The sequence below is a fragment of the Pituophis catenifer genome, unplaced genomic scaffold (assembly GCF_029215685.1).
Source record: "Pituophis catenifer annectens isolate HBS135680 unplaced genomic scaffold, rPitCat1.0.hap2 SCAF_2, whole genome shotgun sequence".
NCBI classification, from domain to species: Eukaryota; Metazoa; Chordata; class Lepidosauria; order Squamata; family Colubridae; genus Pituophis; species Pituophis catenifer.
In genome coordinates, this window is record NW_027256882.1 from 232,710,727 (window position 1) to 232,738,645 (window position 27,919).

At 38.0% G+C, this 27,919-nt stretch overlaps 1 protein-coding gene across 1 annotated transcript in view; it reads right to left on the reverse strand.

The window, feature by feature from the left end:
- SLC28A3 (solute carrier family 28 member 3) overlaps positions 1-25,286 on the reverse strand; it is a 43,107-nt gene extending 17,821 nt beyond the window's left edge. The window contains exons 1-8 of the mRNA XM_070934516.1: positions 25,236-25,286; positions 15,126-15,209; positions 14,278-14,360; positions 12,459-12,550; positions 9,690-9,879; positions 7,233-7,377; positions 4,503-4,616; positions 123-200 (exon numbers count right to left, since the gene is read on the reverse strand). Of these exons, the coding sequence (XP_070790617.1) occupies positions 123-200; positions 4,503-4,616; positions 7,233-7,377; positions 9,690-9,879; positions 12,459-12,550; positions 14,278-14,360; positions 15,126-15,209; positions 25,236-25,286 (837 nt within the window). The remainder of the gene's footprint in view (positions 1-122; positions 201-4,502; positions 4,617-7,232; positions 7,378-9,689; positions 9,880-12,458; positions 12,551-14,277; positions 14,361-15,125; positions 15,210-25,235) is intronic.
- Between the last annotated feature and the right edge of the window lie 2,633 nt (positions 25,287-27,919).

Sequence of the window (27,919 nt, forward strand, 5' to 3'; positions counted from 1 at the left end):
ATTTCTTTTAGGAGAATATTGTACGTACGAAATGTTCTGTACTTTACCGATTCATTTTGTAAACTTACCCACTATACCTTGGTCAGTGTAAACCAGGGACAACAAAAACAATGGCTATTTACCTTGAAGGCAAAGAAGTGATCGGTATACTTTTCACCAAACACAAATTTAGCACCAGCATCCGTGTATCCCAAGAAAATCTTAAAGGGAAGAGAAAGAGGAAGAATAAGTTGTTTCGATGGGGAAAACCTCACCATCTCAATTATTCTAATCCAAATTTTTGAAGACACATATTGCTCAAATATTCAACCAGTCACTATACATTCAATGTTCAAGTAGTAAGTTGTATGACTCACTAGGTGAGGTCAATTAAAAATAAGAACTAGTGAATCATGAACTCTTGAATCAAGGAAAAGTCCCTTGGTTAAGAATAAGTATAAGTTCCTCTCTGATTTAGGACATTGTCAAAAGCTGGATGTGAGGCATCCTACTACACAGGCAACTTTTTTTTTCCTTAAATGGAAATTAAGATTGCCTCCTCATTTTCATTTTCATACAGATCACTCACTGCATAAATCAAAATCCCAGGACTGAAAGATAAACTTTTCAGAGCTCCAAGTTAAGCAAAACAATAAACACTGTGGGAGTGGCAGTTATCTTTCTCCTTCCTGGTTCTTAGCTGCTGATCTAGCTTTGTTTGTCATCACACAGGATTAATAACTCTGCACCCCACACTTTTAATGCTACAAGGAACTGTAATTGCTTCCTTCTGCCTAACCGAAGATAACAGGTAAATGAAATGTTGCTAAGTCTCAAGGAAATTCAGAGTCGTGCTTGTGAATGATCTGTGGTCACAGTCAGTGTATTCTGCAATTTCATGAGGGAAAAAAAAGAGCAACATGTTGTTCTACAAAAAGAGGACAATTATTTCTGGGACTTAAAAAAAAGCTGTGGGGGGTGGGGACATATAAATACTGCAGAGTTAAATAATTGAGAATTGTATTATGTTGTATTATTTGAACTAAGAACTTTGTTTAATTGTTAAATTGATATATTTTTAAGACTAGAGATAAGATTTAAATTTGATGAAGTAATAATTAAAGAATTAATGAATAGTATATGAAGTAATAATAAAATGTAGGGAAGTTTTAGAAATTGAAATAAGATTCAGAAATATAAATACATTTGAACTGTATTGTTAATAGTGAGAATTTAGGATAAGAATTGTGAAATGTATTATGAGGTATTATTTGAATTAAGATTTAAGGTGGATTAAAAGAAGGGTAATTGTTTTGATTATGTTAATATGAGTAAGCTTACTATAAGATGGTAATAGTTGAGATATGTGAGCTAAGATTAAGAAATAAATGTTATGGCAAAAATAGAATATATAAAATTGTGTTAAAGATGGAACCAAAAGCTGAACAAATTTATGACCGGATCAATGCTCTGTTTCGAAAAGATGTATTCTCAGTCATCCAGGTCATGGTTGTGCCAAAGGTGCTTTTTCAGGAGGCGACTGGACTTTCTTGTTTTTTCTTTTTAAGACTTTTCTTGGATGAGAAGCAAAACGTCTTCAAAACAAAAAACAAGAAAGTCCAGTTGCTTCCTGAAAAAGCACCTTTGGGACTGCAAGGTTCTTCTATAATAAAAATGTGAATCCTCAAATGTATTCTGAATTTCAAAAACCAAAATTAACAAGGAAATGTGCCAGTTTAATAATGACCTGAGTGAAATAAAATTTGGGGACCTTATAATTCTATCCTTTGCACATGTTAATGGCAAAAACATTTTATAAATTGTGCAGATCAATGCAAATCTGCAAAGGAAACATTGTGGGATTGTTTAGAAACAAAGGACACTTCCATAAGGAGGAAATTGGGAAATTTATTTATTTGTCAATCACATTTCTTAACTCCCTCTCTCCCCTCAGAGAGAGACTTTGGGCATTGTAGCAATGGTAGTAGAAGAATATTTAAAAGAAAACGCTGTATTTAAAAATGCTTCACTGACAGTTCCAGCTGCTACTTGTATTGACATGGGGAAGAGGAAGACAATTACTGAATCATTATTTCAAAGGATGCAGGATTTATGTTAAGGATCAATCAATGTGGCTTTGTAATCCTTTGTTTTTGCCTCAGATATGCTTAAGACATTTTTTGCTGCTTCTACAATCAACAATATTTTCTGTTAATTGGCAAGGAGGAGAACATTTTTCTGCTCTTGGTCTTCATCCTCACATCTTCCACTCTTGGCATGAATAGTTTCCAATAGCTGCTTTATTCTTCCGTGAATGTGTGACACTCTATCATTGCCAGTTCAGAGCTGATACAACTTAAAGTTTTCTATAGCTTTTCTAGTTTTTCCTTTTATCCCAGTCCAACTTTTGACATGGTTGAAATATGGCATACCTCACTGATGACGCAGCCATTGACAGAATCAGGGCTTAAGATCTGCTAAGCAATTTCAGCCATTTTATAAGATTGCAAGGAACACCTTCTCTCTGGTCACTGGGAACTGTCTTGACTATTTTGTTTTGTGCTGTAAAGGTAAAGGTAAAGGTTCCCCTCATATGTGCTAGTCATTCCCGACTCTAGGGGGCAGTGCTCATCTCCATTTCAAAGCCGAAGAGCCAGCGCTGTCCAAAGACGTCTCCGTGGTCATGTGTCTGGCATGACTAAATGTCAAAGGCACATGGAACACTGTTACCTTCCCACCAAAGGTGCTCCCTATTTTTCTACTTGCATTTTTTATGTGCTTTCGAACTGCTAGGTTGGCAGAAGCTGGGATAAGTAACGGGAGCTCACTAGGGATTCGAACTGCTGAACTGCCCACCTTTCAATTGACAAGCTCAGCATCTTAGCCACTGAGCCACCACATCCCTTTGTGCTGCAGGAAAGATTTATTTCTATAGATGTGTTTGTCCAAGTAATGCTTGACTGGCACCTATAAAAGCCGACTGTCAGGTCTTAGGAAGGGTTTTTAACACAGAAGGAGTGCTAGACTTATGTTTGAAAAGAGTTCTACTGCTATGTTGCTAATCTTTGTTATTCTATTGACCAGGTGTTTTGCTTGGCCATATTGTTATTTTTTCATTACTTTGGCGATAGTGGCTGTGGGGGACACTGCCATCTTCTCTATTCCATTCCAGTGTTGATGCCATTGGTTGCCATGACGAGGATTGCTGTTATTATGTGCAAGTCAAACACAACTGGTCTCAATGGCTCTCTGGGTGTGATCAACCATGAAGTCATAGAGCTCATCTGTTATCAATTGCTCCAACCTGCTTCATCACGCATCCCTCTTCCATAGCTATTATCTATCAACCAGGCTTCCTTTGAATAGGGATTTACCTTCCCCCTCTCTCCTAGAAGAATACCAAATCTGTGTTTAGAAAAAGCTGAACTATGAACTATGCCCTGAAGATCTGCTGATGGGGAATCTTGACAAACAGCTCAACACACAGTTCCAAGCATGCACCTATATTTGTTCATACATTCCCTATCCCACTGTAGGTAAAGTAATAGGTGACTCTTTACCCATTGACTAGCAATGATTAGTGAGAGGGTATATCAAACTGGGAGATCCACCAATTGACTTCTTTAACATGTCCACATTGTAATATTAAGACCAGCATAATTTCTGGCTTTGTTTCTGTGGTAAATCAACAATGTGAGAAGTACAATTCATGTTGGAACATTTTTCTACTGATTGGAGAACTGGAGGATAACACTGTAATCTAATAGCACTGGGTTGGGTTTTTAAATATTAAACAGAACAATGTTTGGATAACAACATTGTGGCTTTTTTCAAGTGAATGTGGCCCAATCAATGAGTTTAGTTGTGAGAAACTATAGGAAGGACAACACAGTCTGGATATAAGAGCCATGGGAAGCAAATTTTCTTTTACAGTTGTCAACCCATATTATGAATGTGTTTATGAAATCTGTGTGATTCTTACTTCTTTGGTTTGCCAGAATTGCATTATGTTGTTTTAGTTTAATGCTATCTGTGAACCCAGCTAAATATGGTTTTTTAAGTAAACCATCACTTACCTAGATGGCAAACTGAACTTTAAGTGGTGATTGAAAGTGCTATTTACAAACTGTAGGCTTTAAGTTGATTAAAGAAGGGGATTGCACTTTTAAGATATTTCTTTATGAAGATAAATTCTGCTAATCTCTATACTTTTTAAGATTAAAAAAAGATTGTTTTTAAAATCGGATTTCTTGCTTTATAAATGATTTTCTACATGCAGCATGAACCGTTTTATAATTTAAGATGCACAGGCAAATCAAATTGCCTACTGCAGGTTAATTATAAGCAAATCCCTTCAATTTAGTGAAACTTGATCACAGGTGAGGACAAATCTGATTATTTCTCTGATAGTTTTTGAAGCAGACAATTGTCTTAACCTTTCTTGAGAATGAGTCCATATGAAATCAGAATTTAAAATTTAATTGTAAGTGAACATGCACAGGAATGAGGTATTCAACCCTTACCTGAACTTGATTACCAAGCCAATTGAATGCATCAAATCCTACTTTGGTCCTCAAGGTTATAAGTCCAAGAACAAACTGCATTGCAACACCCCAGATTACTGGCCTCCATACAACCTATGCAACCATAAAGAAAAACAAAACTATCAGATTTAAAATCAGCTTGAATTTGACAATATTGCAGAAAATACTGTAGTAAATGCAGATGGTGATTCCAAATAAGTGCCCCTGAAATGAGTGGGAAATATATTTGCATATTTCTTCTTGTACATAAATATTTACAAAAGAAGGGGAGATTTTTTTTTAAAAAAAAATAATGCACTAAATTTAAAAGTAAGACAGAAAAGTTATGTATGTTTGATTTCTTCCAGCAACCATTCCCAATCTGGTTGCTTTTCAAGCAAGTGAGGTACAATTTAAAATTATTGATAAAGGCCAGGCTGGCTAAGGAATATTGGGAACTGATCCATACTTCTGGAAAGGACTGGAGACATTACATTATAGTTTATAACAGGGGTGTCAAACTCAAAGCCCACAGGCCATATTTGTCCCACGGGGTGCTTAGATCTGGCCCACAGGGCCACCCTGGAAACAGTGAAGTACTGGTCCATGGTGCCTCTGCCAGTGAAAACGGAGCTTGGGAGGGTTACATTCACACATTTTCACTGGCAAAGGGTTGCAGGAGGCCATCACAGACAAAAACAGAGCTTGGGAGCCCGTTTTCACTGGCAGAGTGCTTGGGTCACCACATGTGCCCCCCAGCATGAGTGACATTGAGCTGGCCATGCCCACCCTGGCCCCCCAAGGTCAAACACAACCCTGATGCGGCCCTCAGTGAAATCGAGCTTGACACCCCTGGTTTATAATATCTTGGTGGAGAGTAAAGCTCAGTGGCAGGGAACTCTGGGTAAAAAGATTTGCAATGAAAGATATGAATACACTGCAATGTTTGTTTGCCAGTATACAATCACTCTGAGAGTGAGATGCGTGGTATCTAAATTTGATAATAAATAAATATCTAGTATTACTTATCAACCACTGTTGAGACTGCCGACACTACCGCTAGGTGGTGCAGTCATTAAGTGAATCATCTTCTCACCTCATCAACTTATGTCAGTTCTGATTGTGGTTGTTAAGTGAATCACCATGGGTTATTAAATGCAAAGCCACTGCAACTTCCTCATTGACTTTGTTGGCTACAGCTGGCTATGAAGGTCGCAAATGGCGATCATGTGATTGCAAGACATCGCAACCATCGTAAATGAGTGCTGGTTGCAAACTGCCTGAATCGTGATCTTTGGGGACGTAACTTTTAGGGTCGGTCATAAATCTCCTTTTTCAGCATCTTTGTAGCTTCAAATGGTTGCTGGTTTTCCAAGGTTCCCCCCCACCCTTCCCTATACAAGCCAACACAGTTTTCAAAGGAATAGCATTAAGTGAAGCTCTATCTGCGTTCTTTGTAACTGTCACAAAATTGGCCAGACAGGACAAGAAAGACTAATGGAAAAAAAATATATCATAGATGAAGGACTTATAAATGTTCCCTTTTCTTAAGGAAGGGTAAGCAGGTTCTAGATAAAACATCAATCTAGTAATTTTCTTCAGAAATTAAAGTGTTTATGGGGGCTGTTATCAGAATTAGATTTCTTTGGGACATCTCTTGATATACACCCTGTTCCTGAGGGTTCCTGAGGGACATCCCTTGATATACACCCTGTTCCTGAGGGTTCCTAAGGGACATCCCTTGATATACACCCTGTTCCTGAGGGTTCCTGAGGGACATCCCTTGATATACACCCTGTTCCTGAGGGTTCCTGAGGGACATCCCTTGATATACACCCTGTTCCTGAGGGTTCCTGAGGGACATCCCTTGATATACACCCTGTTCCCGAGGGTTCCTGAGGGACATCCCTTGATATACCCCCTGTTCCTGAGAGTTCCTGAGGGACATCCCTTGATATACACCCTGTTCGTGAGGGTTCCTGAGGGACATCCCTTGATATACACCCTGTTCCTGAGATAGAAGGTAGCTTGTTTAAAGGCGTTGGAAGCAGCTGGCTGAGATCTGGTGAACCAAGGAAGTGATTATGAATTAATCCTCCATGGATGCTATCCAACTTGCAACAAAGCCTTGGGAGGACCGGAGTGATAATCTTTTAAAAACTGGTCTAGGGTTAGTCATAGTAGAATAAGAATGATGATGAAAACTAAAGTTTCTGTTTTACATATTCCTTTCTACCAAGACCTACCTTGCACATTGAGAATAACTCATGTAAAGAAGAACAGGTTATATATCTTTGGAGGCATATATCAAGTGGAAATCTAGGCCATTTTAGGGCATTAGGGTTGGGCGGCAGTATTGCAAAAGAGATGCAAAGGCACTAGGTTAGAATGCAAGAGACCATGAGTTCAGGTCCTGCCTTAGCCATGAAAGACAACTGGATGACCCTGGGCCAGTCACTCTCTCTCAGCACAATTCACCTGGCAAGATTGTTGTTGTGGAGAAAATAGGAGGGAAAAGGTGTGCTGGATATGTTCATCACCTTGAGTTATTTATAAAAATAATAAAGGCAGGATACCAATGAATAAATAAATAAAAGGCTGAACCACATAAAACAAAGATACTAATAAAAGAAAATGAATAAGCTATGTTATCGGACATCTACTCAATGTGTTGCAAATAGACATTAAATGTAAGAAAAGCTATAAATGAAAGATTGTAAACAGACTCACTTTAGTTGGGTACTTGGAGAAGATCAGCATCAAGAGAATATACATAAGAAGCCCACCAAAAGAAATAAGCTGGTTGGTCCCTTGCTTGGCAGTATCGAAAATTAACCAACACACACCAGCAACTATTAAGATGATCCACACTACCCTAGAGAAAAGGTATTCAAACACTGCAGTGAATGATTTAAGGGAAAGATCATCACCTTATTTTAGATGGTATCTCTCTCTCCTCTCCCTCCTCCCCCCACATAGACTAGTCAATATGCACATCCTCATAACTATTTATTGCTAAAAACACACTGGCCATATATTGCTTCCCATTGGATACTTCGTAACCTGCTTCTGTTGGCCTTGGACTGTAAAAAGAGAACATTTGTCAAACTCTTAGTTGTCAAACTGGAAGTACTGACTTCAGTTGGAGAAGTTGTCAGTGGCAGCAACTGATGATGAAAAATGATTTCTGGTAAAAAGCCATTAGAGATTTAAGTAATCTCTACTTCCTTGAGTTTTTGGATTGTTTCTTTTTGTGTGTATCCTTAACAAAAATGTGGCAGTATAAATCTGACAAATAATAACATGGTTTTTTCTCTTTCTTTTTTATTGTGTTTTTAGTTTTGCTAGACAGAGAGAGAGAGAGAGAGAGAGGGAGGGAGGGAGGGAGGGAGGGAAGGAAGGAAGGAAGGAAGGAAGGAAGAGAAAGAAAGAAAGAAAGAAAGAAAGAAAGAAAGAAAGAAAGAAAGAAAGAAAGAAAGAAAGTCACTTGACTTCCATTAATGGAGAGAACCCAACCTTCTGAATTTACTTCTGCATCTAATTGTTATTAAATGCAGATTAAGGGATTGCTTTACAAGAGCTTGACTAAACCTAGTTTCCAAATAGTAAAATGAATGGCTGGGGGAAAAAAGATAGCCAGAAAGACATAGAACAGTTCATTTTTGACACCACTTATTTTAGCTCTGCCCATCACTGCATGTGGTGGAATCACAAAATTTCTGGGAACAGACCAGTAGTGGGTTTCAAATCCTGGCACTACCAGTTTGCTATTGGGAGCTCACAGGTACGCTCGCTCACTTCGTGAGTGCTCAGCAGTTCTGCGCATGCACAGACTGTTTTTGATGACATCTGGGTAGGTGGGTGGAGCCTCCTGCCGCTGCCACTACCGGTTTGCCCGAACTGGGGTGAACCGGTAGCAACCCACCATTGGTACAGACAGCCATTCACTTATGACTATAATTGACTCCGGACTTGTGATTTTAAGTTGTGCATTCAATATTTTTTAACAGTTGTTAGACACAAACCACTATTTAGTGAATGCCACCTCATTGAGTAAATACCATGGTCACTAAGTGAGTCTGTTTTCTCCCAATGGCTGTTTTTTGCCAAAAACTGAAAGAAAACACCAGAAATGGCAAAAAATACTAAAAGTGTGACCATGGGACACTGCAAACAATCATCAGTGCGAGCCAGTTGCCAAGTCCCCAAAATGCAATCACATGACTGTGAGGAGGGGTGAGGGGTCATTTGAAGTCATTGGAACTTCAAAAGCAGGCCCTAAGTAACTCTGGAGAGATCAGTCATAATCTTGAAGGGTCATTAAATGACCTGTCATTAAGTGAGGATTGCCTGTACGTGGGTCTGACAAGAAAGTTGGAACACCAGGTATAAACATTCTGCAAGAAAAGCTGTGAAGTTTGCCAAATATATATGTCAATTCTGGTATTTGGGTTAGATTATTCTGCTGTAAAGTTTTTAAGTTCAAGGCATTTCCCCCCCACCCCCGCGAAAGTCAAAGAACCAAGCAACTGCCCTTAAAATATCAATAAAAGAATACAGTCTATATTTTGGGCTCTTATAACTAGTCAAACCTGATACAATTTAAGTTGTTTTACTCTGAAAGATGTTTTGGCCCTACTCCTCCCAAATAAGCAAGTGGATCAAATGACCACTGCGATTTTTGTCTGAAGATAAACTTCCAATAATACATGATTATATATTGTCCTGCTAATTAAGCTCCAATAAATGTTTAAGACTACTCAATCTCCCCCCCTCCCCTTTACAAAAGCTACTAAATAGCTATAATAAAACCAGATTGCTTTGGTAGTATACTTATATGATCAGTTTGATGATGCATTAACTAACATTAGGCAAAACATTTTCATCTGCTAATCGTTACCAAACTCTTGTTAAAAACATAGCCGTGGGCGTGGGAACTACTTTAATAATTGGTAATATTGGGTGTTCTAATATCCCTTAGAAAGAGACTGAAAAGCACTTCTTTAGGACACAGAAATTTGAAATTTTATCCTGAGTTAGTATCCCAAAATCCTGTTTTTTTAAAAAATAGCTAGGACAAAATGTAACATAATTTATAGCATTTATATAGTACTAAAAATCACAAACAACTGCATAATCTCACTTTCACTTTTTTTTTTTTTGAAAAAAGGAAAGTTGGTTAATTACCATTTCAACCAAAACCATTGAGCTTTCAAAAATCTTCCCAAAGGAGACAGCAACTCTGCAATTTTACTCTCATATCTGGCTATGAAAAAGTCCCAACAAATGAAAAAAATGGCGAGGAGGGTGAGGATGAAGAGCGCTAAGGCTCTGTGAAAATTCAAGATGCAGGCCGCAATTACCATTGCCAGATAAGCTGTAATGGAAAAAAAGCAAGATCATGTCAGCTGCCCACACTGCATACCCAATGTCTCCAGCTCCTGTTTCCCCCCCCACAAACAAAACTGCAATTTTCAGATCACCAGTAATTAAGCAAAAACGTTTATGCTTTGAAATAAATAAATTCTGTGTCATCCTAATTATCTCTTTGGAAATCCTTAGATGTTTTTAAAAAACGGGTGCTTATATAAAACCTAGTGTTTTTATACTATCTAACTACACATCCCATCCACCAGAGTGATTTTTTTTTTCATCCTTTCCCTAAAACTGTATGTTTTAACTGCGCAAAAGAGGATATTTCTTGTTCGGAAGAACAGAATGAGAATGATTGTTTCACTCGTGACCAAATTATCAACATCCTTTCTGCCTTGGTACTGACAAATTGGAGGAAAAGCATCTACAAGGAAGATCATCTTTTGATGACTGTTTGAAGTTACCACAGCACTGAAAAAAAGTGACTTCTGACCACTTTTCACCCTTACAACAGTTGCCACATCCCCACAGTCATGTGACCAAAATTCAGGCGCTTGGCAACTGGCATGTATTGATGGCAGTCGCACTGTCTTGGGGTCATGTGATCACCATTAGTAACCCCCACAGTCAATTTTCGTCAAGCAAAATCATGTTGGAGGCCAGATTCGCTTAACAACGGCACGATTCACTTAACAAGCGCAATGATTTGCTTAAAATTGTAGCCAAAAAGTCATAAAATGGGACAAAACTCACTTAACAACTGCCTTATTAATAGTGGAAATTTTGGGCTCAGTTGTGGTCATAAGTCATGGATTACTTACCGTATTTTTTGGAGTATAAGACGCACCTTTTTCCCCCAAAAAAGAGGGTAAAAATCTGGGTGCGTCTTATACTCCGAATGTAGCCCCACCCAGCTTCTCAAATGGAGGTTTCAGAGGCTGAAAAAAGCATCAGAAACGAAGCTTCAGAAAAGAAGCCCCCAAACAGAGCTTCAGAGGCTTTTTTTCTGAAGCTCTGTTTCGGAGGCTTTCAGAGGCAGGAAAAAAAGTTTTTTTCTGAAACAGTTTCAGAAATTTCAGAGGCAGAAAAAAAAGAAAAAGAAAAGAAAAGCAAGGCACAGAGCTCACAACCAAGGAACCTGTTGCTAAAATTCACTTCTGGGAACAGCTGATTGGGGGTATTCTGGGAGACCAATCCACCTGCCAATCAGCTTTTTTCTTATTTTCCTACCCAAAAACTAAGATGCGTCTTATACTCCGATGCGTCTTATACTCCGAAAAATACAGTATATGCTCCTTGCTAGAAGAGGGAAGGGCAAGATGCAAAATACTCTGTTTTACCCAAGCAGGCATAACAACGGTTAATGAAACTGATATGGTGACTGCTTAATCTTACTTTTGCCTTGGAAAAATTATAATTGCTACAGGAAGCTAAGTACAAATTATGTCAAAGCAATTTTGATATCATCACCTATTCCAAGACAGAGTCAGTTATTCCAATGCAATCTAATTATCTGAATCAACAAAAAAAAAACCCATCAAAGAAGTAAATAATAAAAGTACAAAGATTTCACTCAATGGTAATAGTGGGAGAGAGTATTAAAATAAGAGATGGTCCCTCAGGCCTTATCCACCTGTCCCTCAAACCACAAGTAAACAAGGTGAGATGCCCTCATGACATTACCATTGTCTCATTCCCATCCCATAGTGGAGATGTTTGTCTAATTTTTCCAGATTTAAAGTAATGTTCCCCTTCTTCTCTTAATACAATATTTGTCATGAAAGCTTTACAGAGAGAGTTTCAAACTTGAAACAAGAAGGCATCTCTTGACCTTGGAAGTCTTCTAATTCCATCCTTTGTCCAAGGCAAGAATCTCCATAATATCCAGGCAAAAAAACTTTGCTTGAGAACCTCTAATTTTAGAGTATCCTTGTCTCCAGAAGACAAGCTCTTCCACAGTAACTCTTTGTAACTTGCCTAACCCTGTCCCACCACATGTTTAGGAGAGCAATAGTTATTTTTCCTGCTAGCAAGTGATGCTCAGTGGGAAGAGAAACCAAATCAGAGGAATCCATCAATTCCTTAATATGTCCTCAATTGAAACTATAAGAAGAGTACAGCTTATGAGCTCCATTCTGGAGACAAAATAAGGCTCAACAGTCAGGACAGTTCAATTGTTGCAGCCTTACTTTTCTATTAACATAAGACTGGAGGTAAGCATATTAACAAAGCCACTTGGCTGTATATTCAGTTAGTCAGGCTGCAATTCATTTAAGAATTTGAACACTAACATATTCAATTGTCCCAAAAAGCAATTTGTCAAACAGTACAGAACTTTCAAAATAGCGATTGTAATTCCAATATCTCTTGCACTGGTCTACATCTTAGCTGACATATTTTACATAAATTAGAGTTTACAGGCTTTTTGCAAAGATAGCCTTATGGCTGGAGAAGATTGCAGTAATTAGACTGGAATATAACCAAGGATGGATTTTAATTTATGCTATTAGTCTCACACTTTAAGAATATATAGACCCAAAATTCTACATAAAATTGCTATTTTCCAGACTGTAGAATACATACCCGTAATTAGTATTCCATAAATTATGTATCGGATTATAGTTTTATGTTTCCTGCAAAATTGAAGGACCATATCATATTTCCTTGCGAGTTTCCTAGAAGGATAAATAAATAAACAGAATAACTTAAAAACAGACTATTTTGTACTATAAGTAGATAAGTATGCATTACCCAACATATTATAATTAACAATGAACAGTACATATTGATTATACAGGAATGTTAGATTGTTTTCACATGTCTTCCACATGTGAATAAAGAATTTTACAACCATGTTTAGATGAGCAAACTATAGTAATTTGATTTTAGATATCATACGAGGCCAAAAGCAAACAATCTACATGATGATAGCAATAGCAATAGCAGTGGTATATAAGTCTAAGTGCTATTGCTACTTAGACTTATATACTACTTCACAGTGCTTTACTGCCCTCTCTAAACATTTTATAGAGTTATGGCTCCAACAATCTGGGTCCTCAGTTTACCAACCTTCGAAGGATGGAGGCTGAGTCAACCCTGTGCCGGTTAGAATCAAATTTCTGGCAGTGAGCAGTGAATTACGCCGTGCCCTTAAAACATTCTTTTTCCAGCAAGCCGGGCTGGCCTAACACTTTTAAAAATGTTTTTAATTGTTTTGTCATTGCTTTTAATTATGGGGCCAAATATTTATACATCTTTTTAATTGTATTTTAATGTTTGTAGTTTATGTTTTTACTTTGGCTGTACACCACCCTGAGTCCTTAGGGAGAAGGGCGGTATATAAATTTGATATAAATAAATAAATAAATAAATTAGCCTGTAGTACTGCATTCTAACCACTGTGCCACCATGCCTCATGATCTTACCGTGTTTCCCTGAAAATAAGACCCTGTCTTATATTTTTTTGAACCCCAAAATAAGTGCTTGGCCTTATTTTCAGGGAGGTCTTATTATTTTGGGGTGCGTGGAGTGAGACAGGGATCCTCTTGCCATTTTACCTGATTTCCAGCTGTGCCTCCCTATTCTAACCAGAGAAAATGGCAGGAACCGGCTGCGCATATGTTTAAATATTTTCAGGGAGGGCTTATTTTCAGGGAAACACGGTAGTGACATGTGTGAAGCAAGCCTAAGATCCAGTGTGGTGTGGTCAGACTTGGTGTAGTAGTTGGAAATCAAGGAGACCCAAGTTCCAGTCCATCCTTGGCTACCTAAGCCAAGTTTTGGGCCAGTCTAGTAGAATTAATTAATTAATCTCACCACCAGGTGAATCTGGGTGGCTTACAAAGTTAAAAGCAATAAACAACACAAATATATATAGCAATAAAACTAAGTTTTGGTAAAAATATGGGGAGAGCAGGAACAAGGTATGAAGGGATGAGGTAGGATCTGCTTTTAGTCCATCAACTACCTCCAGGGTGAGACTCCCCCATTGGGGCTGCAAGCCAAGTGGCAGAGTCAGGTTTTCAGAAGGTCAGGAGGATAGGAGCAGATCTTACCCTGGAAGGATTAGATGTTCTAAAAGGTATCTCTTAATCCAAACTACCCAAAAAGGCTGTTGCTATGGGAAAAAAAAATAGGAAAGAGAATCTTTCACCTTAGAAGAAAAATGGGATATAATTTAAATAAACAATAATCATATGCCAATAAGTTAGAACAACCCTTTATTGAATCTTTTATTAGAAAAGAAGCAAAGTATGACAGAGTGACCTGAAGAACAGGTCTTTGCTATTTACATATCGAAAAGAACCCTGAAGCCAAAAACTAAACTCAGTGTGTCTGAATGCACTAAAACTTCACTTGACAGGGACATTAATCGGTGGAGAACTCCTAATGAAATTATTACCCCTTGCACCCAAGATTCTTGTTTTCTTCTGATTCAGGTTGGCTTCCATGTGGCTCATTGTCAATATTGATGTTTGTCTCATGCTAGGAGAAGAGAAAGAAAAATGGGTTATTAATCCTGTGTTTTTATTCCCTTGATTCTCCTTCAAGGGCCAGATACAAAGAAAAGTCTCCTTCTAGTTCTCAGTGACTCTCAAGCTGCCTGTTCTCTATTAACCATCCAACATTATCTCAGTTATATTAATAATCTTTATGTATGTTTAATTGAATGGGTCACGGTGGCTCAGTGGCTAAGACACTGAGCTTGTCGATCAAAAGGTCGGCAGTTCAGCAGTTCAAATCCCTAGCGCCACGTAATGGGGTGAGCTCCCATTACTTGTCCCAGCTTCTGCCAACCTAGCAGTTTGAAAGCACGTAAAAAATGCAAGTAGAAAAATAGGGACCACCTTTGGTGGGAAGGTAACAGCGTTCCGTGCGCCTTTGCCATTTAGTCATGCTGGCTACATGACCACGGAGACGTCTTTGGACAGCGCTGGCTCTTCAGCTTTGAAACAGAGATGAGCACCACCCCCTAGAGTCAAGAACGACTAGCACATATGTGCGAGGGGAACCTTTACCTTTTTATGTTTAATTGAAAGGGTGGGGTTTAGTTACCCAAAGTTAATAACTTTACTTCCCCATGCCATAATTATATTCTGGCTCCTTTCCAGTTCCCAAACTACTTATTTAAAACAACTGTGGCATGAACACTAACAATAAAAAACAACAACAGTGTATTAAATCAGCACACAAAGCCAACACAAAGCTTTTCATGACTGTGACCTATGAACTTACCCATTTTCTTCTTACCTCATCAGATTGAAGGGAGTTACTTCTTTCTAAGTTTCTGTTTCTTAACGCAATACCATTTGTCTTTGAAAAATCATCGTCTTCCTGCAAGACACAACATTTAAAGATGACATGACTTGAGATGAATAGACTTCAGTTAGCACATGGGACAACAGCAGTGATATTCATCCTGCTGCCCCACTAGGTAGATCAAGCCAGCCAACAAATTCCACATGAAGGGTACAACTACTTTCCTGAGACTGGCTGTAATACCAGAATCTTGCAAATCTGATTGAGCTCATCTTCCTTATCATTCAGCGAATTAGGCAGGCATCTGCCTGAGCCATATCTGAATGTTATCTCATTGTCCTGGACTTCACATTTTTTTCATCCCTTGGAAACTGTAGAGAAAGGCACTGCATACCAAAACAACTAGACACAAGGACAGTTTTCCCCCGAATACCATCACTCTGTTTAACAACTAATTCCCACAACACTGTCAAATAATTTACTAAGACTGTATTACTATTATTATTCTCTTCCTTACTAATATCTATCTCTTCCCACTTATTACTATAACCATGTTGCTTGTATCTTTCAATTATATTGTTTCCTAGTACGATTTATTAGTAACCCTGACTATCACTAAGTATTGTATCTTTTTATTCTTGATGAATGTATTTTATTCTCCTTATGTACACTGAGAGCATATACACAGAAGACAAATTCCATGTGTGTCCAATCACACTTGGCCAATAAAGAATTCTATTCTATTCTATTCTATTCTATTCTATTCTATTCTATTCTATTCTATTCTATTCTATTCTATTCTATTCTATTCTATTCTATTCTGAACGTTAAAGATTATTATCATGGGGGACTCATTCAAGTTGTAAATTCTAAGTTGGCAATTACTATTATTGTGCTACTATTGGGAATTATCTGCTGGCGAATAATGGAAGCTTTTAGTATCTTGAGAAATCAGAGAAGCATTCAGATTGGCTTACTATAAAACTGCAAATAAAAACTCCTTAACCAACTTTGGACGAAGGAGGATTGTTGGTTTCCAACAATTGGGATGATTCACATCACGTAGTTAAGTCATTAACTGCCGAATGTTTTACACACTGTGTTTCTGATTAAATACAATTTTGCAAATTTCATTCTAGCCAGGCTCGTATGTCTCACAGAGATCACATAAATCTTAACATTAGCTTAACAGTTAAAAAACAAAGAAAGAAAAGTATGGTCTGATCTGTACTGTATCACTGGCCACAAAATAATATCAAGTGCAGTTCCTGGCCACAAAAAGATGGTCCAACCTTTTTTGGTTTCTGTATCCATGCATATAACTTTGGCACAGCCTCTAATGTTTCACAGAGAAACAAAGCCAGTTTGTGACTAGGAGGGTGGGGTAGAGAGAAACAGAATGAAAAGCAAATAGGTACAACATGTAGCCTTATATTTTGAGCAAACTCATGTTAACCATTAGCAACACCCAGGCTTGGCTGGTTTCTGCTGAATTATATTTTGCAAGGCAAGGACGCAAGAACATGGATTTTAGTACAATACCTTTAATGGTAATCCTGGGTGGCTGTAGATTCTTCATAACTGTAAGAGGAATTTCCTAGCCTCCTTTATAAAGAGTCAATAAAAGCAGAACCTCTTTGAAATGCTTTTTTTCCCAGATGTCTTCTTGCCTGGGCTAAATTGCCATTTGTAAATAAAATAACCCATCAACTGATCCATCCCCAGCCTCAGGACAACTTTCCCAAACATGTCTATGGAGAGTCTCAGTCATCCAAGTCATAGTTGTCCCAAAGGTGGTTTGGTTTTTTTTTAAAGGGAACTGGATTGTTTTTTCCTTGAGGAAGAGGAAGAAAAAGAAGTTTCGCTTCTCATCCAACAAGCTTCATCAGTTTCAACTGGATGGTGGGAGGATGGAAGGATAGGTTCTGACAGGAAGGGGGGTGGAATGGAAGGATTATATTTCTTTGCAGTCATCTGGTTGTTAGAACCCTCTCTTGAGAGTTGTTGAGGCCACTTGGGGATTTATTTGTGCCCTCAGGGTTACCTGAATCATTTGCACTCTGATTCAAGTGACCCTGAGGGCCCAGATAACTCCCAAGTGGCCTTAACAGCTCTCAGAAAGAGTGCTAATGACCAGATGACTACAAAGAAATATAATCCTTCCATTTCTCCCACCTCATCCTTCCATCCAGCTGAAACTGATGAAGCTTCCTGGATGAGAAGTGAAATGTTTTCTTCTTCCTCAAGAAAAAAAAAAGAGTCCTGTTGCCTTTTGAAAATTAAAAAATAGCACCCTTGAGTTCCCAATCATGGTTCATGGGCAGAAATCCATTAATGAATTTTCTAAGTCAAATATACTGATTCACTGTAAAGGTGAGATCAGTCATTTCATTACAGTGGATCAGAGTACAGTTTAAGGGTCAGACAAACCAAAATCTGAAACCCATTAGAGTCTTAGCAGCCAAGCATCAATTTTTCAGGGATCAAGAAGACCTAAGGAGACCATTTGGTAAAGTGGGATCAGAGGGAAAAAAAGCAGTGCTGGATTTTTTTTTCAGCTTTTACTTTATTTCAATATATTGAATTAAGGATAGAAAACAGTGGGAGGTATATGGGAACAAACTCTTCCCCTCACCAGTCTTAAATCCCACAAACACACTGTTCTTGGCAGAAATATGATCTGGGGCCTCGGTGGTAGAGCCTTTGAAATTTTAGAGATGGAATTGGAAATATCTTGCTTTCCAGAATCTTCCTTCTCCATTTTCACCTTTTATTCCTTCCCTAAAGAATCCAACACTGGGTCCAAAAGAGCAGGCTTGTCAAACTGGCGGCCCATGGGCCAGATACATCATGTGTAGGCCACGCCCACTCTGGCTCCACAAAGGCAAAGAAGTCGCGATATGGTATAATCTGGCCCATAGTGCGCTTGAGTTTGACACTTAGCGAAGTGATTAGGGGTTGACATTTGGCCATTTTGCCACTGAATATTTGTAATGGGATCATGGGATGCTATGAGGATTGTAGGGTGATTCTTCCACTTTAAGAGGTGCTAGGAGCGTCTGCTAAAACTGGAGGCTACATGATGCTTTTTAGCTGACCTCTACTGACTACAAATGGTCACATTGGCATTTTAAAATAATAATTAAAAAAAGAATGGCTTTTAAGCTTAATAAATTATTTAGCTAAATCCAAAGAGGCACATTTTGAAGCTAATAAAAGCCACATTTTTTGTATTTGTATTAAATAGAATTGAGTATCTTTATTTAACAGTATTAAAATGCAAGCAATCTTGTAGACTGCAAATTTACCTTCCATCTAATAATGTTGAGTTTACTGCTCAAACAACAAAAGAACAAATTTAAATCTTAATAATATAATAACGAGAACCAGTTTGGTGTAGTGGTTAAAGTAACAGGCCAGAAATGGAGAAACCATGAGTTCTAGTCCTGTCTTAGGAACCCATCTAGATGACCTTAGGCCAACCATTCACTCTCAGTCTCAGTCAAATATTTAAGTTCTTGATATACATATATTACCTACATAATAAACTTAAGAACTGAGGGAAATCCAGATTCAAATGTCTGCAAAGGCATGAAGCTTTTTGAGTGTCCTTGGATACTCACTCAACTCATTTCAGAGAAGATAATGTAAAGATAAAATGGAGGATATTCACAAACACAAATACACATTCTGCTCCCTGAGGGAATAGAGGAAAGAGGCAAAGCACAATAATCAAGTCCTTAATTCCATTAAGTTTTCATTTTGTTTGTTTGTTTAAACAACACCCTTTGTCTGCCTGTTCTGATTCTGCCATATAAGAGGTCAAACTGCAAGCTCTTTTACTCACCTGTTTAATATGCCACAAACTTTAAGATGCAATTGCACCCGCCAAACTTCAGCCATGCAACTATAAAATGCAGCAACTGTATTTTTGCAAGGGGCATAAATTATACTCCTTACTTTCCTCCTGTGGCATTTTGTCCTCTGCAGTACTGTATTTTGCTAAAGATAAGTAAGAAAACGCCCTTTTTGGTCCTTTCAGTAGCTGGTTTTGCAACAAAGATGCAAGCTCTTTATTTTCTTGTAAACAAGTTTTTTTTTCCTTTAAAAAAAAAAAACTTTCTACAAGTGAAAGACTTCCTGCAAATCTTGCAGAGGAAAGAGTTGAAATTGGGCAGCTTGCAAAAGAGATTGCAAAGAGCGTTTTCCTCTTGCATCGTAGAGAAAGTTCTGCTGCACGCTTATGATCTTTTCTACTTCTTTTCCTCATCTGACCGTACTGAGCAGAATGGGAGGAGGTATTTTTTTTTTATTAATAGCTGATTTGTTCCCATTATCCCATCAAAGTTTTGTTTGCCACAAAAATGCTTCTTAGAAAATCATAAGAGTTTTATTCCAATCTTGTGCTTGCATTAGTAAATACTTTTTTTTTTTAGCATTCTCTCTTAGTTAAAAGTTATGACAGGAGGGCCGAAGACTCATATCTAGTTTGATATGTTGTTGGTTATTTGATTTAAGTGATAAATGCATATTTGAATGCTTTCTATAATAGTTTTATCTTACAGTTAGGTTCCACATTTGGAAACAGGTCATTTAGGCAGAGAACGATGTATCCCACCTGTGCACCATCCAGGGGTGCTATAGGAATTACACTGTGGTGTAATGGTTAGAGAAATAGAATGGGGCCAGGTTAAGTTATCATTTCACTGTGGACCTCACAGTTTACCTTTAGGCATATTGTGAAGATAAAATGAGGGTCATCCCACAGACGCTGCTTTAAAAGAAGGATAGCTATAGCTGGACCAGAATGCCTTGATGTCAGCCACTCATAGCAAGAGCAATAAGCAAGAGCAATAGTTATAGCACTTAGACTTACATACAAATTTATTTTATTTATTTTTTATTTTATTTTATTTCTATACCGCCCTTCTCCTGCGGGACTCAGGGCGGTGTACAGCCAGGATAAAACATAGCATGTAAAATTTAAAAACATTTTAAAAAACAATTAAATAATTTTGGGCCGAATTTAAAACAACCCAATTAAAACCGAATTCGATTAAAAAACTGAGAGGATGGGATCAAATTCAGCATATTGCCCCCAACAATCTGAGTCCAACCTCAGAAGGATGGAAGGCTGAGTCAACCTTGATCTCTGTCAGGATCGAACTCCAGGCTGTGGGCAGACTTAGCTTGCAATACTGCATTCTAACCATTGCACCATCAAGGCTCTTTACCATGACTTATACTTCTGATTACCGCTGTCAGATTGCAGGGTATTCTGTATGGGGCTACCTAAAGCTGAAATCATCTTTAAATACATTTACAGCACAGAAAAGGAATACATCAAGCAACATCTTGCACAAACAACATCTTCCTTATTTAATCATCTAAGGAGGGCTTGTTGGAAATTCCAACCCATCAAAAACATGTAGGGGATTGGCCAGTGGTGGGTTTCAATTTTTTTTACTACCGGTTCTGTGGGTGTGGCTTGGTGGGCATGGCAGGGGAAGGATACTATAAAATCTCCATTCCCACCCCACTCCAGGGGAAGGTTACTGCAAAATCCCCATTTCCTCCTGATCAGCTGGGACTTGGGAGGCAGAGAATAGATGGGGTTGGGGCCAGTCAGAATTTTTACTACAGGTTCTCCAAACTACTCAAAATTTCCACTACCGGTTTCCCAGAACTGGTCAGAACCTGCTGAAACCCACCTCTGGGAGGACACAACAACAACAACATGTTCCTTGTGATAGCACCTTTTCTTTGTAACAGACTCTCCCTGAGTGTGACCTCAATCTTGCTGCTACTTCATAAACAAATACAGCCTGCTGTTTCAACAAGATTTCCCTCCTAAGAAAAACTTTTTAAGTTTGCTTTTGGGGTATTGTAGGCTGGCTCAGGTTATAAATATTGTTAAATAAATAATGAAATGCACTCCAGAAAACACCCACAATTAAATAAAGCAATTGGGATTGCTAGGGGATGACTTCCAGCATCCAAATTCTTAATTTTCATTATCCGACTTTTAACTCTTCTATCTGTCCAGGGACTGCAAGCCTTTTTGTTGGTTGGGCTCAGATATTATTGTGAGCCAAGATTTCTTTTAGCTATGGTTTATTGAGAAAGTTATAGTGGCCTAGATTACAGATAAGGATAAGTCATATACCAAAAGAATTAAATAGGATTATGGTGTAGTACAATATAGAAACATGATTAAGTGGTAACTGTAGAGAGCTCTATGGATTATTTGGCCATACTCTGATTCAGGTCAGGGTATAGGATGGAAACTCATTGGCCGCTCTCATTGATAACTTGTGACAAGAGATAAATGGTGGAAGTACAACCCTCCTTGTCCTGCTTGACTTCTCAGCTGCCTTTGATATTGTTGAGCACAGCATCCTTCTAGGCCTCCTGCAAATCCAGCCCATAGGAGGCATTCTTCTGCATTGGCTGTTCTCCTTTCTGAGTGGGCATGTCAAGTTGATGGCTGCAGGAGGGGAGAGGTTGAATCCGAATGCATTTCAGCAGGGAATATGCCAGGGATCACTTCTCTTGCACTATTGAACATGATCATGAAGCTGCTGGGAGAGGTCAAAACAAAATTAAATATCAATACGCTGACGACAGCCAACTAGACATCTCTACCCTGTGCTAGATTGGGGGGTGCTATGGGTTCTGACTCAGTGCCTGAAGCTGTCACAGCTTATATGGAGAGAAACAGACAGAGAGACCACACAAGCAAGGCACAATTACAGAAAACAACTGATTCTGGAGTGATGTCATATTCTTCTCTCTCTCTCTCCCTCTTTCCCTCCCTCCCTACCCCGCTCTTTCTCATAAACTATGAACCTAGCCATTAAGTCATAGTACAATGGGAGAATTCCAGTACTATAGGCAGGCTTCAATCCAGAACAATTTGCTGTCCCTAACCAACAGTATGATGTATTGGGCTTCAGTTCCTGCTTTCATGATCTATGAAAACATGACACTTATAGGTTTTGTTCACACATGTTTACCCAGGTTTCATTGACTCATGGATAATTCAATGTTCTAGGTCACATAAGCTACTGATTGAACCCGTAAGCTATCTGGCATTACCTGAGTTCACCTAAAATATTTTTTTTATTGATTATTGATTATGTGCCATCATGTTGGTGTTTCACATTAACAGATTGGATTTGGCTAACAACAACATGGTTTCCTTCATGAGCATGGCGATTCACTTAATTACCACAGTAAAAACGGTCATACAATCAGATCTGGTCATGGATGACTCATTTTATAACTGCACTGTCTTATGATGGAAATTCCAGCCTCAACTGTAGTTGTAAGTCAAGAACTACCAGTATCAGGATGCTTTGGATTGTTGCCAAATAATTTTTCAAAATTATATGCTATTGCAAACTGTTTTTTTGGGGGGTGGGTGGGGTGGGGGGAAGGATCATCAGTCCTCTGATAATATTCCTTTTGCATATGGTAGTGCCATTTTAATAATGGCACTTCCAACTCAACCTGAGTAATAGTGGGAATGAAGATGTTAAGAAATAATTCATAACAAACACATATGAGGAAGAAGGTGAGAAAGAAAAAATTGCCAATCCTTCTTACTTCCTACATCCCACAGTTGTCCATGTTAAGTTTGATAATAACTCCCAGGGGCTGTTATGTGATATTTTGACCACAAGAAAACAGCTAAGTGCCACTGGATGATTGATATAAATTGAAAATTCTCTTACTTATTTTTTAGAATAAATAAACTGGAACACATTTATATTAGTGTTGACGGATGGTCTTTGTTTTAAGTTTAATGATTAATTTATGCATCTCTGAAAATCAAAGAAATTAACTTGGTGCCAAAAGGATATGGGAGATCTAAGGAAAACATTCCCTTTGCTTCAGAGTAAAGGTTCTATCAAGCTGGGATGTTAATCTATTATTTTTCTTCTTTTTAACAAGCTTTAAATTGAAGCATGATACGGTACCTATATTTGGTTCTTTTTTCTTTCTTTCTTATGATGGGGTTAGTTCAATCTTCTCCCATCTCGCCTCATCTCTTCCAGATTGTGAAATAAAACAGGCAGAATTCTAGAATTGAAATTGGAATTGCGGTCCAAACATTTAGGAAGCATCCTAACTCCACACAATTATGGGATGTAGGAACCAGTGAGGTTGGGAGTGGGGAGTGGGGGGGGGGGAGATGCAATTTAGATTTGGATGAGATTTCAGGAGAAAACTTCCTTCCTAAATGCATTTGCTCCCATCAAAATCTGAGCCTCTTGATTTTCTACAAGTTGTTTAAAAATGAATCTTGACATACATTCCAGTTAAATTCATCAGGCCATATTTGAAGAGTATTTTCAAATCACAATGATTTTATATTCTCTAATGTGCACTACTTTTTCTTTCTTTCCATTGACAAAAAAAGGTTAAAAAATATTTGAAGTTATTCTAAGGAATGGCAAGTATAAACTGGGTTTTGAATCAAACTTTTTTTTTGTTAAAATAATGATATATAAGAAAATATAGGTATGGAGATATATAGTGTGAGAACTTCCCAAGATTTGGCTGCAAGTTGCTACAGATAATTAAGTAATAATTATGAAGTACTGACAGCCACTTAGAAAGCAATCGTGTATAAAGAGGGGACCTATAGGTTCATTGTAGCCAAAGAAAATTTCTCTGCATATGGTATATGGTTGGGAACGTGCCTGTGCCAATTTTTCACACTCAGGACAATAGTTGGTCTTAAGAAACCCCTGAGAGCTTCTGCTCCAAATCAAGTATCAGTTTGCTTCAACTCTGAATGAACCTTTACACCTGCAATCTACAGTGCTGACTCTAATGGCCCCTCCAGAGCTACTAATAATTTTGAGAAGCATTCATGCAATTTGAATATTCATTCAAAATCACACATAGATTGATTAAATCTATTGAGATTGTGTTGAGATTAAATGTTGAGATTGAACACTGATCTTTATGGCTGCACTAAGAATACATTTTTAAAGAGGAAGAATTAACACAAGAAAAACTTTGTTCTCATAAAGGTTGCTTCTCTGTTGGAGGAAAAACCAAGTGTGAATTAATTTAAAAAGTTGAGCAGTTGTGGGTTATAAAGTGCTATATAAAATAATATAGCATTTTATAACCCACAACAGCCAACTTTTGAAACTCAATTCTGAGTCTGAAATTTAAAAAAAAAGTAAAAAAAAATAAAAAATTGAGCTAGTATATCTGAGTTGTAAAACTCCAGGTAACCATTAGATGGCAGCAAAGATACAAATATTTAACTGAAATTCCTATGTAGGTTTTCTCCCAACTTTGTATGTTCTAGATATACTAAATCTAAAAATAATGTCCTCAGCTATGACAGTGTGCCATCAAAGTAAGGAAGGCTGTTTTTTAAAAACCTATTGGAATTATTTAATCAATCAGTCTCTCCCACTCAGGTGTCATCCAAATGTGATGAGATGCAACTCAAAGAATTTTTTTGATGGTGCTATTTGGGGCGTTGTAATCTTAACGAACCCGGAAAGTGCCAGGTTGAGGAAGTTACACTACTGAAGCAGTATAGATGCAAATATTTTCTGTCCCTATGGGTACAATTGTAGCAAATGCTAATTAGTGTTGATAACATTAGTACAATGGCACAAGATGCTTAAAGATGCAATTAGTGCAAGTAGTGTTGCTGTGCAATGAACACTACTACCACAATCATTACAATCTGTGCAACGTGATCTAGACTGGAAGTCTGATTCCCCCAAATAGGTTAAATAAGTTCAGAATGTATCTAAAAGTTGTTCTTGCAACTAATTCAGTTCCCGAGTCAAACAGGAGTAGGACTGATTAGTTCTACTAATATAATAATCCAGGAAGGGGAAAAACAACAACAGTAAGTGGCACATATCTTCACAATGGTGTAATTGTATCCAGTCTTTGAGAAAAGAGCATTTGCACTGACAGGATCTTTTTTAGCAAGTTTATTTGTTATTAAAGAACTGTTGCTTGTTCCGAAGCAGGTGAAAATGCTTCCCAGAAACTGTGTTAAGGTATTTGAACTTTTTTTAAAACAACAACAACAGTAAAAAAACATTTTAGACTTACCTCAAATCCTGGGTTCTTGTAGCTATTAGAAGTGCGGTTAACCGTAGACATAGCTGTAGACTTAATCCCTCAAAGGTATTTAAAGAAACAGACACCTTTCTTGCTGGTAGAATTGTAACTATGGTCCTAGTCAGCTAGCAGCAACATCCAGATAAACTCTGTGTTCTCTCTTTCTTGACGTTTATCTGACTCGTAACCACACCGACAGTCCTTACACTAAGGTCATTGCTCCACTTTCCTGTGTCTCACTGAGCAGTCATTCGCCTATACAAAACTGTAAAACTCCAAGCTTGTGAAATTTGAAAGATGACGATTAACACTTGCTTATGAGCCTCAAATGCTGGTGGAATAATGAAACCGCCCATTCTACAATTTTGGGAGGCAGTCCTCGTTTGTACACATTGTTATAAATGAATGGGAAAGGACAATGTTCATAGTGATTGAAGAACTTCTGAAAGAACTGAAGATTTGGATTTATGTCTGGGAGTGTCGTGCGGCAGAAATGGGCAGAATGTAGATCTAGATCTTTGCAAGCTAGGTAGACCTTTGAAAGATGGGAAAGTTTTATGACCAGGAATGGTAGCATGGTTCAACAGTTTACGTCACAATGTAGTTTGTTCAATTTTGGTTTAGCATGTTGTGTGTACCCAGCATGATGTGTAAACCAATTTATGGCTGAATATAACAAATCATTATGGATTAATAAAAAACATGATTTATCATGATGTGAAATCTCAGCTATCTTGAATTGTTAAGTATATTCTTAGGGTCTGTTCAATTCTAATATTTAGAGCAAATTTATATTTCTCATTATATCAGTCAGCACAATTCTATGCTGAGAGTTTTGTTCAGGTTCATGCATGTTCAGGACAAGTAAGGACATAAACATATTTTTCCCTTCTCAGTATTTCCCCAAAAGTGGAGAATCTGCATTTTTTTTCAGAATCAATCAAGTACCAATCCATTGGTTGCAACACAAATTGACATAATGGGCTCAGACATTGAGGCCTGAGCCTGATGTTATGGGATTAGAGAGTGGGCTTTCCTTCATAAAGTGGAACTAGAACTCCAAGTCTCCTGGTTTCTAGCCTACTGCCCTAACCGGTAGGCCAAACTGACTCTCACAGATACATAAACATATCTTTTTCATATTTCCTTTGGATAATTGTAATTGTTAAATACATTATTTTCTGTAGAAACAGAGATAGAAAAACATTAAATATGATAGAAAAACATTAAATATAATACACTAATCAGCAGAATACCATAAAGTAAAACAATAAAGTAACTCTCAGAATCAGGGAAGTGTCAGCCATCTTATTTTGTATATATGTCATCGCACACATATTGAAAAGGAGATGGGTCTTCCATTTTACAGTTGTGCCTGCCACCTTGACTTTTTTGACTCCCTTAGGCATCCTTGTTCAAATTGTCTGGATTGGGTTCATAATATATATATAATATAATATATATTAAGCAGTGGTGGGTTGCCTCCGGTTTGAACCGGTTCGCAAGAACAGGTAGTAAAACTGGCGGGAGGCTCCGCCCACTGACCCGGACGTCATCAGAAGTGATTTGTGCTTGCGAACTAAAGGTAAGTAGAACCCAACCCTGATATTAAGTCACAATGTGGCTTGTCTGAGTTTGACTTAGTCTAGTGCCATTCTTAAACCATGGTTTATAGTGCATGTTGAGCAAACCTAGCCAATCATGATTTATTCAATAAAATATGTTTAAACAAACCATGATCATTCAATAAATGGTCTTGCTTTTTGAGGGAAAAAGCAGAGATGGCCACTTACAAACCTTAACAATGAAGCATGTTTCTGAACTTCAAGGGAAAGACTGCTGTCTATTTTGAGGATTATTGTTTATATTTTTTTTAATGGCTGAAGATAGGGGGGGAAGCACTCAGAAGTCTTCCCCTAAGGTCCCTCATAGATCTTAAAGCGATTACACACAACCTGGCAAATGCAACAATCTTACAGGAAGTTAATTTCACAAACAAATAGCCCCACCCTTTTCTTGATTGACTTCCTGCTGTCACTTTCTGCTGTTTAAAAATAACATGATTGAAAAACACTTCATCATTATGTAAATATTCTTCTCATGTTAGTATCATGTGATCAAGCAACAAGTCAATTAAGAAACAGCACAGAAAGGGTAGTTTAGAGGCAGTGGTGAAAGCCAAATTTTTTACTACCAGTTCTGTGGGCGTGGCTTGGTGGGCATGGTGTGATTTGGTGGGTGTGGCTTGGTGGGCATGGCAGGGGAAGGATACTGCAAAATCTCCATTCCCACCCCACTCCAGGGGAAGGATACTGCAAAATCCCCATTCCCTTCCCACTCCTGGGGGAAGGATATTGCAAAATCTCCATTCCCACCCCACTCTTGGACCAGCCAGAGGTGGTATTTGCTGGTTCTCAGAACTGCTAAAAATTTCCGTTACTGGTTCTCCAGAACCTGTCAGAATCTGCTGGATTTCACCCCTGTTTAGAGGGCACATAAACCTTTTATTAATCTGTACATTACTAGCTGATTCTACCTGAACTTGTATGGAGCTTGTTAAAAACTGACCAGTCAAGATTAATTAATCATTAGTTAGCTTTTACGTAAAGGAGATATGATTGCTGACAGTACTGGCAATGAGTAGGCAGCTCAGTAAAACAGCTGAGAGCTCTTAA